The sequence below is a fragment of the Anas acuta genome, chromosome 1 (assembly GCF_963932015.1).
Source record: "Anas acuta chromosome 1, bAnaAcu1.1, whole genome shotgun sequence".
Taxonomy (NCBI): domain Eukaryota; kingdom Metazoa; phylum Chordata; class Aves; order Anseriformes; family Anatidae; genus Anas; species Anas acuta.
The window spans coordinates 150529750-150548626 of NC_088979.1; the positions used below are offsets into that span (position 1 = coordinate 150529750).

At 41.6% G+C, this 18877-nt stretch overlaps 1 protein-coding gene across 3 annotated transcripts; it reads left to right on the top strand.

Annotated features, from left to right (window-relative positions):
- The first annotated feature begins 2626 nt into the window (after positions 1-2626).
- Positions 2627-15401, top strand: LOC137847132 (cytokine receptor common subunit beta-like). Of its 3 annotated transcripts, none has more exons than XM_068665445.1 (14): positions 2627-2910; positions 3800-3987; positions 4460-4589; positions 6574-6755; positions 7068-7213; positions 7605-7770; positions 8528-8666; positions 8768-8928; positions 9771-9916; positions 10020-10191; positions 11242-11332; positions 12543-12612; positions 13588-13688; positions 13981-15401. In XM_068665445.1, exons 2-14 carry the CDS (start codon positions 3918-3920, stop codon positions 15011-15013), a joined length of 2607 nt encoding a protein of 868 aa, XP_068521546.1. In that variant the 5' UTR covers positions 2627-2910; positions 3800-3917; the 3' UTR covers positions 15014-15401. The 3 variants fall into 3 exon arrangements, with proteins under 3 accessions (XP_068521546.1, XP_068521543.1, XP_068521549.1); XM_068665442.1 differs by having other exon boundaries at positions 3835-3987; XM_068665448.1 differs by having other exon boundaries at positions 3892-3987.
- Positions 15402-18877: the final 3476 nt, after the last annotated feature.

Consider the following 18877-nt stretch of genomic DNA (forward strand, 5'->3'; position numbering starts at 1 on the left):
TTGGAAGAGTTCAAATGTTACTTATTCAGATTTTCTTAAGCAGGGGTTCATTAATGAAATAAAAAAAAGAAAGCCTTTCCACCTTTTCTTTAATGGTCATGCAATTAACTTTTTTTTTTTTTTGAACAAATTTACCTCTGCTTGTTAGAATTACAAATCATCTATATTTTATGTAAATTGTATGAAATCTAAAATACTCTATTTTAAAAACACCGTGCAGTCATGGTGTAAAAGGATATCATCCTGTATAGATACAATCAGTAAAAAATAAGAAGTAAAAAGGGTTTTCAAATATTTCGCTTTGGATTAATGTGTTAGTTTCTGTGTTATAAAACTGCACTTCTAAAAGAAATGTTTGACCTTGAACTGCTCTTATAATTTGTACAGACAAAAGGTAAGACTGGTAATTATCTGGAAGTACTGGTGAACAGTTACATAACCATATATGAATAATCAACCTACCCCTCCAAAAACTGTCAAAATTATGTTTTCTCCTTTTCTTAGATGTTACCTGTAATGCTGTCAGGTAGCAAAATCTTCACCGATAACAGAAGTATTTAAGGTGACTTATCCCTTACTTTTTTTTTTTCCCTTTCTTTTTATTATTCTTCCTGATATATATGCATAAACTTACTTATTATACATAATCTTTAATATTCTATTACCTGTAGTCCTGTATTCATGCATATATTTGTGTTTGTAATAATGGAAGTAATTTATATTTACAAATAAGCATATAATTTACTATACTAGGATCCATAAATCATTTCTGACTTGACACTTCATTAAGTGCAGAGTTCTAGCAGTATACCAATACTGTACAGACTTGAATAAGAAAATGCTCCTTCAAAGAGCTGTAGCATGCTGCAGGACACATCTGTTTTCCAGGTACAAAGGTTCTGCCTGAATAATCCACATATATTAAATTTCAAAGCTAGAGAATGTATACTCACGAGAGACATAGGTTGTCTTCCTTTTTCCAATGATGGAAGGCTCTAGTGGACATTATTTTACTTAAATGTTATAAAATGTAACTTCCCACTTTAAAAGCATTTTAGCAATATGTTTTAGGATAGAGATGGAATGATATATTAATACACATATGATATGTCTATACATATGATAACAATGTGATAATAATACAATAATAATGTTAGTAATCTTGCATCATGTGATATGCAGGAGACCTCACTGTACATCTGAAAACTAATTGGCACATATGCACGCAAAGCTTCTGGTTGCAGGATTGCCTGGCACCTCTTCCTGGAGTTCAACAGAGCAACTATCATCTGAAGATTTTCACTGACAGCTAGATCCTCTGATGGAACCAGCAGCTTAGCAAGTCTCTTGTAAGATGGAGGAGCTGTTTGGGTGAAGAAGGAAAGGGAATGAAAATGTTTGCTGGGAAAAAAGGAGGAAGAATAAATATAAACTTACTTTTACCTTTACTTTTACCTTTTAAAGTCCGAGCAGGAGAATTCTTGTCTGCCCTTATACTGTAATGAAAAGTAAATTCTGCTCATGCAGTAAATTCACGTATTTACCCCCTTGTTTACAGGTTTTATATGCACACATCCTGATAGTCCCAATGACACATAGTTTCCTCAGGTACCCCCAGATCCTCCTTCTTGCTCCATAAATGCTTTCCTTATTCACAAACTACTCTTTTTTTTTTTTTTTCTTTCCTTTTTATATCGACGTAGCTTTTGTGAGAAACTAACTGTGCTAACTATGGTTTTGGTCAGTAATATAAGGATTTAGAGAAGTTCTAGTATGGGGATTTAGCGAAGTCCTAGTAGCAGTCTCTCTTGTTCTCGGGAGCCCCAAACTGGATGCATGTACCAGGTGTGGCTTCAACAATGCTGAGCAGAGCAGAGGACCACCTCTTTTGACTTGCTGGTGATATTTTGCCTAATGTAGCCAAGAGCACCATGAGCCTTCTTAGCTGCAAGGGCATGTTGCAGGGTCATGTTCAACTTTGTGTCTACCAGGATCCCCAGTTCCTTTTCTGCAGAGCTGCTTTCCAATTGAGTGGCCCCCAGCATGTACTGGTTCCTCAGGCTGTTTATCCCCAGGTGCAGGACTTTCCCTTAGGGCTACCTAATTTTCATATAGAACTTATAATTAAAGGCTACTGGTTTAAGCTTTGAAGCTGGTTTTAAAACAGTGTAGCTGCTTTGGATATAGGATAACTTCAGATCAACTCTTCTGATGAGTTTTCTTTTGTTTCCTCTATGTACTATAAAATTATGATCAAGTATTGATTGTTGAAATCAGTAAAACCTAAAGGATTTTAAAATATTACTCAAATTAGGAGATTACAGAGATAAAGGTATTCTCTCCCCCTCTAATTATACATATGCATACAAACAAAAAGTACAAAATGATCCCAGCCTTGAAGATTGTCTAGACCACAATAAAGCAAGAAATAACACTAGAGTAAAAAACAGGGAAATATTTGCTATTCTTTCTCCTTTCTGTTTCAGTCAATCTTCCCATTTCCAGCTCTTTTTTTCTGAAAATACACTAGCACCGTGATCAGCTAATTGTTAGCATGCAGATTACCAATGGCATACTTCCTTCCCCTTTCTTCCCAGTTAAACATCCTATCTGAGTGGGGTTAAAATAGGAAGTACAGGCTATGCAATTACATACGCAACTCCTTTCCTTGAAAGGGTGTGGTCTACTTCTATAAAACTGACATTTGAAGGTATAGAAGGTACAACACTTATTTTAAAGATGTATTCGCCAGGAAAATCCTGCAATTGTTTATAGCTTCCGTCTCCAATTCTAAGGAAGCGTGTTTTTGCTGATTTCTTCATCAGAAGATTCTGATGCTGTTGGGGAAAGCTGGACAGGGAGACTTACCATTAAGTTTTATCATCGCCTAACAGACAGCTCCGGATCCAGGTAAAGGAATTATGCTTCTTTCTGGGGAAAGCAAAATAGAAGGGTCTGCTCTCATTCAAAGACTTGGAAGATGTTAAGGGGTCTCTTAACTGTGATGATTCTTTAAGGGCTCAGCCACCTGTTTCTGGTGTCAAAAAGCAGCATTCAGGAATCTGAAAGTCAGTAAGAATTTAAAAGGAGCTCTCTGCACGCTCCCCTAAAGTAGAAATTAGCTAGGGACTGCATGTTCCTTGAGTACAAGAGTGTCAGCTTTGCGAGCTGATTATACTTTTGAAAAAGCAATGTGAGACAGCCAAAAGTGCTCAAATTTCAGTATTAAAGAATGTGGTCCATGGTCTTTCAACCACTCAATCTACTCTGGATCTTGGCAATCACCAAAGCAAGAGAAATAGCTTATTTTGATGTATTTGTACAATTTGCAGCTTGTTTGGGGAGTAGCTGAAACAGTAGCATACTGAAGAGAAACCTGAAAGTGAATTAATATGGAATTTCAACTCCTATATGTGGTATGCAGTTGGAAAATGTTTTTTTTTTTTTTTAAAAGAAAAGTAAGAAAGCAGAGCAACATTGGGGTTCATTATGAAGGCTCTAAGCATGAAGAGCAGGATGAATGAATTTGAAGGCTGAGTTCTTTTCACAGATTAGGATTGTTTCTGGCTAATAGTCTTAGCTGAAAGAATCCCTGCACTTCCTTGGAAATGCACATTTACCTTTTCATTCTCTGGTCATTTTTCAGGTTCACAAAATAAGACAAGGTTTTTGTCCTAAAGTAAAGACTTTAAAAAGCTCCTTCTGATTTTTTTTTTTTTTTTTTTTCACAATAACTGTGTTGTAGTTCTTTCTGAATGTCACTTCAGCACAGCGTAATGACTAAAGTTCCCTAATTCAGTTTTACTTCTCTTTACATGAAATGAAAACGAGAAGCTCCACAATAAGCTGAAAAAGAGAGTTTGCAATTAAATCATTTATATTCTGAATTAGGATCAAACTTATGTGCAAAGAACATTATGAACATGAAAGAGATTTTCATCATTTTGCTGAATCTGTCTTTGGTCTTCAGTGACCAAGCCGTTACTGGTGAGTTTCAAATTTATATTTTCTTTTATTCTGCTTTTATTCCCTCTCTTTTTATATCTGTCTCCTTTCAGCTGAAAGTGTTCCTCATTTTCTACTTGCTTCTGCTACTGTCTTGTGTGCTGTAGGAGAACAGGTGTCTTGCTCAAATGCAGACAGTCTGCAGACAGATAGGTTATATTGTGGCTGGAGATATGAACAGGTGAAATGCTGAACAAACAGAGAAAATGAACAAGTTTGTTGCTTAATGAGTGAATAAGAAGGAGGACTAGACCGTGACATAAGGGTACATAGTTCAGATGGTAGAGAATGAGAATAGACAAAAGTGGGCAGGAACAGGGTGTGGGTGCATGGGCTACCAACAGCAACATCCGAAAGACTGGATCTTCCTGTGGAACTGCTGGTACTTCCTGCTTTCTCTCACTATTTCTATTTGTAATCAGTGGTATTTTTTTTTCCTGGATTCCTTTCTCAGGTAGTGTCTCAATGAAGAGCTTGAGCTGCGACAATGACTACAGCTCACACATGACGTGCAAATGGAAAGAGCATAAAGAGGCTCATGACCTCCTTCGTATAACTCTTTACCAAAATGATGGCATTCAGAAGTAAGTACCTGAAATGTACTGTGCTGGATAAAAGTCCAGTGAGAACTTGGACACAACTTGGAATCCCAGGGGTTGGCAGTCAGATTTTTGGAAAGTGGCCTCACCTCTTCCTGTCATTGAGTTGAAGTAAAAGTCGTGCTTGCTATTGTCTTCTAAAAGAGAAGAAATTATTAGGTTGTGATAAGAGAGCAATTTTTATCATATTTTCAATTATTTCTCCATGATTTTGTTGTGGAACATGGATAGAAAATATGATGGGGTGTATATGTTGCTATTCATGGGGTGGGGAAGGTCGTGTCAGAACAAGAGTGGGCTTGAGGGTTGCTCATGAAACTAGCAGGGAGGAGACATTTCCCCAGTTGCTTTGCCTACTTAGGAGCATCACCGAGTATATTTTTGATCAGTTCTGAAGAACTTGAATAGACTGTGTTTGTGAGACAGCAAAAACTGATAAGTTCATCTGTGCTATCAATCTTCCTCCCAGAGATACTGGTCTGTTTATAACAGTATCTCTCTACTACATCTGTTTCCTTATGAAAAGGGAACTGAATCACCAGACTCAATCCATTGTGAGGATAAGAAAGGATAGAGAGGGAGGAATAGTCAAGGAAGAGAGGAAGATAAAGATGGAAAGCTGAGAAAATGAATTAGCATCTGTGGATACAGGAAGGAAAGGGGAAGGAAAGAACTCTTGATTTTGTTGTAAGTAAGAGAGAATTCATTTACCTAAAAGAGCTGAAATCAGTTGAAGGCTTTGGAACAGGACCCTGAAGCTAATATTTCTGAAAGAAAAAGAAGATATAACATTCTTGTACCTTTGGGAAATGCTCTGTAATGCTTATATGATAGAATGTTTTGTGTGGATCATACAGGAAACATGACTGAAGTGAACTAATCAGATAAGCAGCTATTAATTGTGGACAGCTGAAATCAAAATGGCCAATGATTAAACACGGTCAACTCACAGATGAACAGTAGTTGACTAAATCTCAAACTATAAGCTGGTGCTGATGGGCAGATAGAAATATCATCAAGGCTTCACATCCCTTGGGCTGACTTTCTTGTTTAAGGGCACAGACATGTATGGTTGATCCCATCCATACTTCAGGAATATCCTTAGTTTCCTTGCCAATACCCAACTTTTCAAGATATCAATACTGTTGGATAATCCTTGTTGGCATATAGTTGTGTAGGAGATTCCATCCTATCCTTCAAAACAGTATTTGAGCTCAGTTATACACAGTATTTCTCATTTGAATGGGAACAATGTAATATACTGCACATGAAGCCATAGGCTCAAGCAAAATTCCAGAGGGTATGAAGAGAAGCAACACATCTCTCCAGCAGCTCAGCTTATTGCAAGCACACAAAGCTTATCCTTTTCTGACTAGTTTAAAGTATTGTTTTTAATCTTTATGATGCTCCTTGGCCTGAAAAAAGGCTATCTAAATTGACACCTAATATTTGGGATGAAATCTGTAACGAATGCATAAGGTCCCTTGACAGAACTGAACAGGGTATAGAAGTACATTTTGGTTGTAGAAAAAAAAATTATATGTCTTTCCGGGACTGCAAAATGAATTTCTTCAAGGAGCTAAGGATCTTTGGAAACTTTATTACATTTCACTCTAAGTAAAAATGCATTTTCATGATACTATTTTTCATCATATTATTTCTCACGTAAAAATATGAGATTATTGAGTTAGGCTAAAAACCCCACAAAAGTAGACCCATACCAAAATATACGATTTTACTACATATTTTGAAATGTGAAGAATTTTTTTTGAAAAAAATCCTGGTGTTAAAAATGTTAGTCATATTAATTGATGCAAAACAAGAATAATAGATAAAGTGATAATGAGGATATAAGTGTCTAAGTAAATCAGAACAACAGAATGGGATGGAATTGGTTTCAGACATTTAATTTTGCATGAATAATATGTTTCCAAATCAGATCTTCATAGATCACTTCCTCTTTACACAGTGAGAACAAGATGCTTTGCGTACGTGATCCAGAACGTGCCTTACCTGAGACTTCAGACCCCTACATCTTCTGGGTTTGTCGGAAAAATATAGAATATTTTGGAATAGGGATAAAGCATATTTACAGCTTCAGACCTAACAAGACTCTTGAAACACAACTAAATGTTCATCTTTTCCAAAATGGTAAGGAATTAATGCCAAGTTCTATTTTCCAATGAATATTTGAGATCTTTGAGAATGTTTTTGCAGATCAGTCAGGAAGTGAATTGCAATTAGACTGTGAAAACGGCCAAACTGTTCTACATTGAGAGGATGTGGCAGGGAGGGGAATGGGCAAGACTCTGGGAGCAGCCAGACATGGAAGGGGCTCTCAACAAGCAACTACTTGCTGTAAAATATGATAAGATACTGTGAAAATAGGGAAGCTTATCTAGATGTTTTCTTCCTCCCTTCATGTCCCTGTCTCAATTCACATGTTGCACCTTCACCTTCCAGTTCAGCCCCTTCCGCCGCAAAACCTTGAAGTTCAAGAGAGTTCAGGAGACTTCTTCCTGACCTGGACAGCAGCTGAAGGAAGCCAGTGGCTGGGCAATGCACTGGAGTATGAAGTCACTTACAAGCGGGACTGGGAGTCCTGGGAGGTAAGAGCAGATGAGCTGGGCTGTCCTGACTTGGGTGGCACCCTTCGGGGCAGTTGAGGGCTTGTGGTAAAAGCTGTGCAAATGAGTTGGAATTTATTTTGCCCTGAACCCCTCCCAAATGAAAGTAAAGCATGTTTCATGCGTAGCCCATGGAAGGGCTCATGTGGGAGAAAGGCAAAATACATTTGAAACCACGACAAGTGTCTTGGGCAGACTCCACACAGTTCTGAGCTGGGCAGTGCTGTGACTCTTGTGCAGCTGGTGCTGGAGTCAGTCAAAGCTCTGCAAGCTGCAGGAGCTGGTCCATCTGCTGGGCTGGAGCTGCCTCATGCTCTTTCCCTGCCTTCCCTCCACCTCTTCTCTGTTCCCCGTTTGTCCTCCCTGCTACCAGAAGGATGCATTGCGCTTGCTCTCCAACACCACACGTTGCCACCTCAGCCACCTCATGATGGGGAGCCGATACGTTGCCCGTGTGCGAGCCAGAGCGCAGCAGGCCAAAGGCTTCTCTGGGCCATTCAGCGAGTGGAGCACGGATGTGTCCTGGGAGACCCCTGAAGGTAGCGTGGGTTGGAGTGGGGCCGTGCAGGGATGGGAGGGCTGGCAGAGAAGCCAGGGCTGGGGAACGTAGTTTGGCACAATGCTGGAAGAGCGTATGGGCCCAGGAGAACTGAGGCATCTGCTGAGAAGGATGCAGATGGTACTTTGTTTTATCTTTCCCCCCATTACAGTCCATTTAATTTGTTCACTTCAACTCAGCTTGACAACAGTGAAATGATTCATGTAAGCAGCAAAGGAGACTTTTTGTTGGGCCTTGTGATCTTTGTGGGTCCCTTCAAACTTGAGTATTCTGTCATTCTGTGACTGTTCTTTGTTTAACCTTACTTACAAGGAATAGGAATGGCACCAGAAGTCACAGGGGTGGTCCCTTCTAGTCATTGCTTTCTTTCAGAAAGCCTCAAAATTTGTTTCAATTGGTTCTGCCTAGTGATAATGAAATGGCCGTGCCCCTCCATGGGTCTACTGCTCTCTGTGGGGATTGATTGTGTTTTGGGTTTGTATTTTGGTTTGTGGAGATATCCCCTGATAGTCTCCTGTTGTGTCAGTCTTGTTTCTACTTGGATGGACATGTATACATGTATTATTCCAGAAGACTGTGGAGAAGTTTGAAAAGGAAATAAGAGCGAGTCTCCATCTTGCCTCTTCCAGAGTGTTTGGCATTTCCATCCCATTGGACAGACCTTGTTCACGCAGACCCAGACAAAGGCTGTGACAACACTTTTTCTGTCACTTAGCTTACTCTGATCTTCTGTGTAGGCCAGGAACCCATTCAGCCCAGGAACCTTCGCTGCTTCTTCAATGGTGTAAATCTTCTGACGTGCAGCTGGGAAGTGAAGAAAGTGATCACCAACTCTGTCATCTTTGGCTTGTTCTTCAGGGCCACTCCAGCATCCGCGTATGTGATCTGCCAATGGCAGAGTGCCCACGCCTCTCCCATTGAGCTTCTGCTCTGTCCCGTTCCCACTGATCTCAGCACAGCCTCCTTTCTCCCCCCAGGGAAGAGGAATGCTCTCCCGTGTACGAGAAGACCTTTCCCCACATCCCCTATGTGGTGCAGAGCTGTGCGATCCCTGTTAGCAACATCAGCAGTCAGAGCCAGTACCATGTGTCTGTCCGGACCAAGACGGAGGAGAAAGTGATTGAAGCCTACAAGAACAGTGAGCTGCTGTGTTGTGTCTTGCTTCTGCTGGGAGTTTTCTGGGAGGGGTGGCTGTGTGGGGAAGTGGTGGTGAGGAAAGGAGAAGAGCTGAGCTGGTGAAGAGAAGGTCTGGGAGATGTGGCTTGCAGGTGTGCAGTTTCTCAGTGTCACTTGCTGCTCTCAGGACGGTGGCGATAGTAGAAACTGCTGTGCAGAAATCCCAGAGCTCTTCTGGGAACAATCGTTGCCACACTGAGTTCCCTGTAATCAGAATGTCATTGTCCTTTGCCATTGTCCCAGGTGTGAGGGAGCTGTAGTGAGAGGTGTTTTGTGGAAGTTTGTCACTGTGTGATTTTGCAAGAAGCTGGTGGAGCTCCTGGGGTGCAATGTCCCCGGGAGCACTGGATGAGGTAGGGCTGCTCTGCTGAGTGAGGTGTGCCAGGTGATCATCTCTGCCTGCATGCATCTGGAGGTACCAGTGCTGCTCTTTACAGACCAGAACTGGGGGGAGCCCCTGCAGTGTTTGAAGATAGCAGTTAATAGCTCCAAGAGAGCTGAAAATCTCTGGGAACACGGTGGATGAGTATGGACTTTTGAAATATCATTTCACTGCTTTTCTACATTTAGAGATTACTGTCAGCATTAATGGATATGGATCTTCTGTTATTTAATGGATGCACTGGTTTATGATATTTGGCTTAAAAATGGAGATATGGGGAATTAAGAAGTGTTAGAAAGCTGAGACTTACTGCATTCCACGACACAACCCGGTTTTCAGTCTCTGCATACTACTCACAATGGTGAAAGGGAGTGCAGGATCTGGATGTTGATTTGTATTCTGAGATCTCTTCTGTGTTACAGTTAAGGTCTTACCACCTACAAATGTGTCTGTGAAAGCGACAGAGGACCACGAGTATGAATTAAGGTGGAAAAAACACACTTTTCAGTACAACTTCATAAAACAGAAATACCAAGTCCAGTACTGGAAACACAACCAGTATAATGAGGTAAGTCACAGGAAGTGCAGTAGTCCTGGATTTCTCCTTGCTGGATGAATGGTAACGACAGTTCCTCTCACCTCTGTCATTTGTGTTTCTTTCTTCTCCCCAGACCTTGCAGACATTAAATATCAGCAATGATGAACCTCCCTTCATCTTCACCCTGCAGATGCTGTCACCATCTACAAAATATAGGGGAAAAATGCGTGCAATGGTGAATAGTGCAGACTACCAGAGCAGTTGGAGTGAATGGAGTGAGGAGTTCAGCTGGGAAACTGCGAATGGTACTTCTCATATGCCCTGGTTTTGTAACGTTTTCTGCACTCATAGTTGATGAAATGTCTCTATAGAAATATATGATTCTCTCAGTGGATGTTGAAGTTAGACCCAGCCATGAAACAGGTATGCTTGCTAAACGAGATAGCTTTCCTGCGTGCAGCCTTACAGAACAGCAGCAATGCTAATGAGCACAGTGAGCAGAATTGACCTTGTAATCATCTTTCCTACTTCTCTTCACAAAACCAATACAGCCAGCTGTAACGTTTTCCAGACTGAGAATCAAATAAAGATCCCGCACAAAAGATCTTCCTTGTTTCTTGATTGCAATAGTCCATTCTGCTATCAGGGACTGAAGAGCCTGCAATTGCAAGAAGACGGAGGGATGAAAATCATCAGCCTTTTCTATTTACAGAGTGAATATGGGGTTGTGTAAAACACCTAGTACAGTGTGCTGGAGATACAGACCTTAACATGTTTTTTGTAGTTTGTCAACTTAAAAGCAGGATGTCTGCTATCAGAATGGTCTTGTGCCCAAGTTATAGGATCTTATGTATTTTGTCCTGATGAAGCTTGAAGTAGTAAGAAAGCAGCTGGGGCAAAGTCTACTACTTTTGAAGAAATTGGTGTCTTGTTGATGTTCAGCTATAGCTATTAGCAGAGGAAGCTCAGGAGAATCTGAGACTCCCATCTCTCCAGCACTGAACACAATAAGGCAGACCTAAGATGTCTGAAGATCTGCCTACTGTTCATAGCGCAGTAAGGTACCTAACTAGCTTTTTATTAGCATAAATTGTTTTCTCAGATGTCAGTAACAAATAAAATAGAATCAATAAGGAAACAATGAACTTCTGTGGTCATCAGTAAGGTGTTCAGGCCACATTTGGTCTCTCCCACCTGGGAGGGGATCCCAACAGTTAAAAGGCCTGTTTGCATCCTGTGCTGTGCCACTTGCATTTCTCTGATGTGTTTGTGTGGAGACTGACCAAAATGAAAAACCTGTTATGGGAAGCAGCCCCTCTGTAGGTGGTTCCCTATTTCTCTTTTCTCTCTTTCAGTTATGTCACCAGTGCTTCTACCAGTGATGCTGCCAGTTCTCATCATCACTTTGCTAATCATTGCTTCCTTCAGCTATAAGTATTTCCTCAGGTAGGTTTGCATCGTGAGGAGGAGATTTAGCAGCGTGTTGGCCATGTGAGTGGAATAAAGTTGTGAGGCATTGCTTGTGTGACACGAGAGTGGTTTGTGTGGAGGTGAGCCTTGGTGTGCAATGGGCAGCCTGATGAGTGTCTGTGTGCAGGTGAGAGTTGGGTGGTGGCCTGCCAGAGTGTGGTGGTTTTACCCAGCTGGGCAGCTGAGCTCCACCACAACCATTCTCTCACTACCCCTCCTCAAAGGGAAAGGGGGAGAAAATACGATGAAAATGCGTCAACGGTTGAGATAAGGACAGGGAGATTGCTCAGCAATTGTCGTCATGAGCAAAACAGACTCAGCACAATGAGATTAATGAAATTTATTACCTATTGCTAACAAGCAAGAGCAGTGAGAAACTAAAAAAAAATATATATATAACTAAACCCACCTTCCCCCCATTCACCCTTTTCCATCTCCTCCCCACTGAGGGTTGCAGGGGAATGGGGACTGAGGGCTGCGGTCAGTCCCTGACACTGTCTCTGCTGCTCCTTCATGGTCCCTCTCTGCCCCTGTTCCCCATGGGGTCCCTCCCACGGGATGCGGCCCTAACTGAGCCTGCGGGGGCTGCCCACAGGCAGCAGCTCTTCAAGCACTGCTCCCACACGGCTCCGTACCACAGGGTCCATCCATCCCCCAGGAGCAAACTGCTCCAGCACAGGTCCCCCACGGGTGGGCGGCAGCTCCCCCAGGCCCTGCTCCACGTGGGCTCCTCTCCACGGGCTGCAGCTCCAGCCCGGGGCCTGCTCCTGCGGAGGCTCTCCATGGGCCGCAGCCTCCTCCAGGCCACATCCACCTGCTCCACCGGGGGCTCCTCCACCCATGGGGGGGCTGCAGCGTGGAGATCTGCTCCATGTGGGACCCATGGGTGCAGGGGGAGACCCTGCTCCACCAGGGGCCTCTCCACAGGCCACAGGGGCACTGCTGCTGCATGTCTGGAGCACCTCCTGCCCTCCTGCTGCATGACCTTGGGGGCTGCAGGGCTGCTTCTCACTCCACTCTGCTCACAGAGGCCAGCCCTGCAGCCCCCCACTGCCAAAACCTTGCCATGCAAACCTGATACACAGACCCTTGGTGGTGCCTTGCTGAGCAGAGCAGCATGCTGTACGGGGCAATTTCTTCCCATTGCAGTCACATTGAGAAAACCTGTGTTTTTTTTTTCTTGCAGGCAGAAGAAACTGTGGGAGGAAAAGATTCCAAACCCCAGCAAGAGTCTGCTGATCCAGAGCTACTTGGAGGTAAGAGGGACCTGTACCTTTTGCTATTTTTCTCTTTTATTCATGACTCCCAGTAATCTTAAAAGCTCTTCTTTGTCTTCTCACTTATAATGAACAAATACTTTGATTAGTCTCTTCATTATTTAGGAGAAGTTCAGACCCTATTTAACATGTGTAATCATACATTTGTAGTAGTAGACATGTGTTTGTTAAACATTGCACATTTGTTATTTTGCTATAAAATGGAATTAGACATTGCAGTGGTATAATTCATCACTGCAGTATAATGGTTCAACACATCATTTTCAAATAGATGGGAAAAAAATAGACGTGGATGCTCCTGTGTATGCTTTTTATATATCCAGATAAAATGGATATGTTTATGCTGAAGTCTTGTGTTAATTTCTTTTGCCTGATAATTCAGTTAAAATATATTTTTTTCCCCCACTCTAGGAAGCACCTAAATATTTTTTTCTTCTATTTCTTACCTGTTTCTTGATCCACAAGCACTCACTGCCTTAGTGTCACGGTTTTGAAACTTTTCATCCCTGCACTGAATCACCTTATCCTAAATTTTGTAAACATCTCAATTATTCTGTTTCTCTGGTCAGCTAATACAGATGACAGACACTAAACCCGTATAGGTGAAATGTTGCCCGGAGTGTCACATATGATGCTGTAGAGCAGACACTATGCAAAGCAATAGCTTTGATGTTTATTGTGGAGAGAACCTGCAACATTCTATGAGTTCTTTAAGGGAACAGCTTCATACCCCTAAGCTATGTAAAGTTAAGTCAGTGGCAAGGCCTTCAAAGTGGGTTTTAAGCAACATTCTTCTGGAAAAAAGAAAGCACATGCTAGTCATACTACAGCATCTTGCTAGATGCTGTAGGCTTTGCTACTTGTTTTTGTTGTCCATGAGAACTGTATGTTTCTTGACTCAGCTGCTGGTGAGACACTTCTTTTTCCTCATGTCTGCTTTCTCTTTTTTTTCAGAAAGTGAATCTAGGAAACTGGGTGGCAAACAGCCAGCTGGACTTCAAATACAACCTTGCAGAGAAGATGGATCAGCCTAGCTTCCTTCAAGTTGTGGACAGGTGAATGAACAGCACATTATAGTGACACTGTGAATAAGACTCTCAAAGAGCTCCCTAATTCGTGGGAGGATATAATTAAGTGTTCTGTCATCAAAAAGCCTGTGCCAGTTGCTTTGGAGCTTGGGATACCATTTTTTGCTATCTAGTTTAGTCAAGATAGAAGCCAAGTCAACCAAGAAAGATTATTCTAACCATATTTGTAGCTACTTAAAATTTTGACTCAGCGTGTGTTTATATTTAATGTTTACCACAGGAATATCTCTCATGAGAAACTTTTAACTCTCCCATTCAGGCAGATGAAGACTTCGGCAGAGTCTCCTGAAGGGCAGGCTGGAAAGACAGAAGTTTCACCTACTGCACTGGACGTACAGAACCAATACCATGCTTTAAATGTGACAGAGCGTGCCCCAGTTGTCTGCCTAAATCGGACTGCTGGTCGTTCCTTTCCTGTTTCAAGGAGAAACAGTGCTGATGCACGTACTGCTTCCCAGGCAGCAGTCACTTCCTTCGCTTTCAATGGTCCATACTTGTACAGCCCAGTGATGTCCTCCCAGCCTGAGATTCATCGTCCCCTGGATGTGACCCTGAATCCAGTGGGAAACCAAGAGAAATCAGTGTCGCTACAGTATGTGACCCTCCCAAATGAAGTCTGTTCCCAGGCTCCACGAAGACAAGAGCAGCCAGGAGCAGGTCCTCAGCAGCCTTTCCAGCTCCCAGATCAGAAGGAAATGATGCAACACCTCAATGATAAGAAAGAAGTCTCACCACTCCCCCCAGCCAGTGGGCAAGGCACGAATGTGAAACCAGAAGAGAAGAAAGCTCCAAAGGCTCTTGCCTGTGCCACATCCCTTCAGCAGTGCCCCTCAGAGTATATCGCCACAGACAGCCTCTTACTGCCATCAGCCAGTGACTCCACACACCTGCCACTTGCCACTGCTGGGAAGTTGCCTTGTGACCCACAGGAGCCCCAGCTCCCCAGTGACCGTTCTTGCCATGAGTTTGCTCCTGGGAAATCTGGTGTCATGGTCCCAGTTGCAGGTCAAGCCCCAGTCTTTTTTCCTGAATCTCACCCGAATGCATTTGGGGACTACCTTGTTGTCCCTTCAGGTCCCCATGGACCTTCAGAACCCATAAAGATTTCTTTGCCTGTCCTACAGAAGGGAAGCACTCTTCCTAATGAGCTGCCTTTGTCAGAGGGTAATTTGGTGGTGTTAAACCCTGACAGCACTGAGCCAGTTTTCCTTTGCCAGGTTGGTGACTATTGCTTCCACAGCCTGAAATCCAGCGAGAAGGTGCATATGAGCCAGGAAGACCCCCAAGAGTAGAGCGGGACAATCACCTCCCTCGACCTACTAGCGATGCCGTGCTTGATGCACCCCAGGACACGGTTGGCCCTCCTGGCTGCCAGGGCACACTGCCGGCTCATATTCAACTTGTTGTCTACCACGACCCCCAGATCCCTCTCTTCTAGGCTGCTCTCCAGCGTCTCATCGCCCAGTGTGTACGTGCAGCCAGGGTTTCCCCGTCCCAGGTGCAGGACCCGGCACTTGCTCTTATTGAACTTCATGCGGTTGGTGATCTTATGGCTCTGGCCTTTAGAGATTGAGCTAACCACTTTGTAAAACCACTTAATTTTTGGCTTCATAATGTCTATTCATAAAGCTTTCATCAATTTCTTTATAAATAAAAACATTTAAACAAACAAAACAACAACCTCTTCTTTTTTTTTTTTCTTTTTCTTTTTGATTCGTTTTGTGCCAGTTGCATGGTAAATTGTTCCTTTGTTCTTGTTCTATAAGAATCAGTGAATGATCATTCCTTATTTACTATCTCACTCCTGTTTGTGATGGTATAACCTTCTGTCTTATCACCTTTCACTTTTTTTTTTCCGAGCCAAAGAATTACAGAGTAATTCTTTCTTCATATTAAACCCATATTCCTGATAACACTACTTGCCCTTCTGCACCTTTTCTGTTTCTACAGAGTATTTTACAATATTCTGTCAGAGATGAGATGACAAGAACTGAGTATGGTATTCAAAAAACATGTTATTTAACCAGTCAATGATAATTGGACTCTCTCATTACTATTATTACTCTGCACTTACATGTTCTTTGATCTTGTTGTAAAGTTAGAATTATTTTTCTGTCACATTAATTACTATGCATTTATTAACACTGAATTTCATACCCTTTTTATACCTAGTAACTCAGTTTCTCTATCATCATTAGATTTGAGTACCCTAGATAAAGCTTTCAGTAAACCTTTCAGTAACCCTGTCTTACAGATCATTTATAATTATGCTGAAGATTAAAAATTCCTGGAAGAACTCACTTAAAGCTTTTCTCCAAAATGAAAACTAACCATTAATTTCTCTCACTTGTTTTCTGTCTTTGTTTGACTTTAATCCACGTGGGAGCCTTTCTTTTATCCCTTAGTTTCTTGCAACAGCATTTTTGAGGGCCTTTGTGATGCTTTTTAGAAATCTAATATACTAACTGCATAACCTTGTGTTTGTTTGCTCCTGGAGTTCTTCCAAGAGCTCTTCTAGTTTTGTGAAACATCTCTACAAAAGCCATGTTAACTCCTCCCAGATGATTTCTGTCTACTATTTCTATTTTATATCACGGTTTATATCAGGTATCCAGTACAAAATCTAGACAGATTGGTCAGTAGTTCCCTGGATTCACCTCTGAGTGCTTCTCAAAAACTTTCATTTGGTGCTTCTTTTTCTCTGATACTGAGACCTACTTCTGGAGGTTTTATTCAGCTGGGTAGCTGAGCTCCACCACAACTGATCTCTTTTTCCCCCTCCTCAAAGGGAAAGGGGAAGAAAATATGATGATAATGCCTCAAGGGATGAGATAAGGACAGGGAGATCACTCAACAATTATCGCCATGGGCAAAACAGACTCAGCATAAGGAGATTAATGTAATTTATTACCTATTACTAACAGGCTAGAGCAGGGAGAAATAAAAAGCAAACCGAAAACACCTTCCCACCATCCACCCTCTTCTACGTCCTCCCCCTGAGTGGCTCAGGGGAACGGGGGCTGCAGTCAGTCCCTGACACTTCAACTCTGCCACTCTTTCATGGTCACTCTCTGCCCCTACTCCACTTGACCTTCATGGCAGTTTCTCACTGTCCCAGCTGCTGTTGTACAGCAGTTTTTTTTTTTCCATTTCTTAAGTCTGTTCTCCCAGAGGTGCAAACACCATCACTCACTGGCTCAGCTCTGGCCAGTGGTAGTCCCTTTGGAGCTGGCTGAAACGGGCCCTTATCTAGTAAGGGGCAGCTGCTGGACTCTTCTCATAGAGGCCAACTCTACAGCCCCCCACTACCAAAAGCTTAACATGTAAACCCATTGCACTACTAAAGCCTTTGATTTTTTGCTGCAATTACTTGTTCAGCAATTGCATTTTAAATTTCCTTATAGATTTTAATATAAGAAAGCAAATTGGTAAGACTGTAGGTTATGCAAGGCTTGTAAAGAAAGTAATTATGTCTTATTAAACCAATATATTTAGTTGGAAATTATCTTGAAGTTATCATTTTTCTATACCTGTCTTGCCTCATTTACCTTTTCAGAAGATTGAGGCTACAATAACCCTGCCTTTATAGTGTAGCTTGATTTTCAAAAGGCCTAAGCTCATTTTTGAGATTTTAAATGATTCTTTTAACAGATCCTTTGTCACTGCAAACATTTGACCTGTTTTACAGCTTCCTGGGCCTATTTTTTGCCAGTTCCATTATTCTCACGTATGCCCTCAAAATATTATTGTAGTAAACTTATGTCATTTTTTGTTTCAACTTGTACTAGGTCTTGTATATTGTTCAGGAAGCAATCATTTATAGTGGCTGATCTGTGCCTACATCCATTCTTGGAAATAAACTGTGATAAGGCTGATTTCTGGTCATAAGGGCAAATGACATGGAGTAGTCATGGGACATCAATGTATACAGCCTCTTTTCTCTTGTAGTAGGAGATGACCTTTTCCACACCATGTGTGAAAACTATCCTTGACTTGCTCACTGACATGGATAAAAGAGGTACTAAAGGGTTTGACAACTGAGTGGAGCCTGTGATCTCATTCCAGAGCTCAAGCCTTTGCCTTGACCAGGCTTAGTCAACCAGTGCAGACAAAGCCTGTGCCGTGGTGCACTATGATATTTACCTAGTCTTGTATGATTGCGTTGTCCATTGCTATTGCTGGTCTGTCCTTCAAGCTCTTTGTCTTTGGCATTTCACTCATCTCATTTTGGTCAGGTGACTGATAGCATACTGTTCATTTTAATGTGGAATGAAATTCCACAGACATTGAAGTTCTGTAGTAGAACACACAACTGTAGACATCTATTCTATTAGACACAGTGTTTTCTTTAGCATTTGTGTGTAAATTAAAATGAGTCTTCTTGTACAAAGTGTATTTTCTTGTATTAATGTTTGATTGAATGTCTTCCGTCTATCAAACTTCCACAATCAAAGTTTTGTTTTAAAACTAAAAATGGGTATTCCCCAATGGTTCTGCCATTTAAACCATACTTTAAAACTGAAACATCTGTATGAAGGTATTTGGACATTTGTCTCGATCCAGTTGCTTGTTTTTATATGCTCTGCTTACCTGGAATATTAGCTGTTTTATTTTGTGTGTGTGTGTGTGTGTATGTGTGTTTTTTACCCATTACACTCTGTTTTGTTCATCTGAACAATTTACTTTTCACATCTAACATGTTTTTCTTGGTTCTCAGTTTAAAATTTTCTCCTAGCATTTTTAATCTTAAATGTCAGCAGCACTGATTCTATCTTGATTGGATGGAACCCATCTTCCATAAGCTCAATCTATTTCAAAAATCTACCAGATACTAGTAAATATAATTCCCTTTTCCCTACACAGTTTAATCAATCATGCATTGAGCCCCTGCTGTCTGACACAGTCTATGTGACTAGGACCGTTCTGAAAAATGCTCCTTTGTAGGTCTGCATTTTTAGACTCTTGATTTAAGCTTTGCTTTCAGGACCTCTCACCTGCTCATCCTCTGTTGCTAGAGTGGATTTGGGCCATAACCATTGCTTTTTTCTCAGCACAGAAAATGTCTAAATTCCTCATGATAAGTGCCATCTTTTCAACTGTGTAGACTTTTTCCTAAGTAAATTGTTTGTTCATGTTTTTAATTTACTTTGTCATGA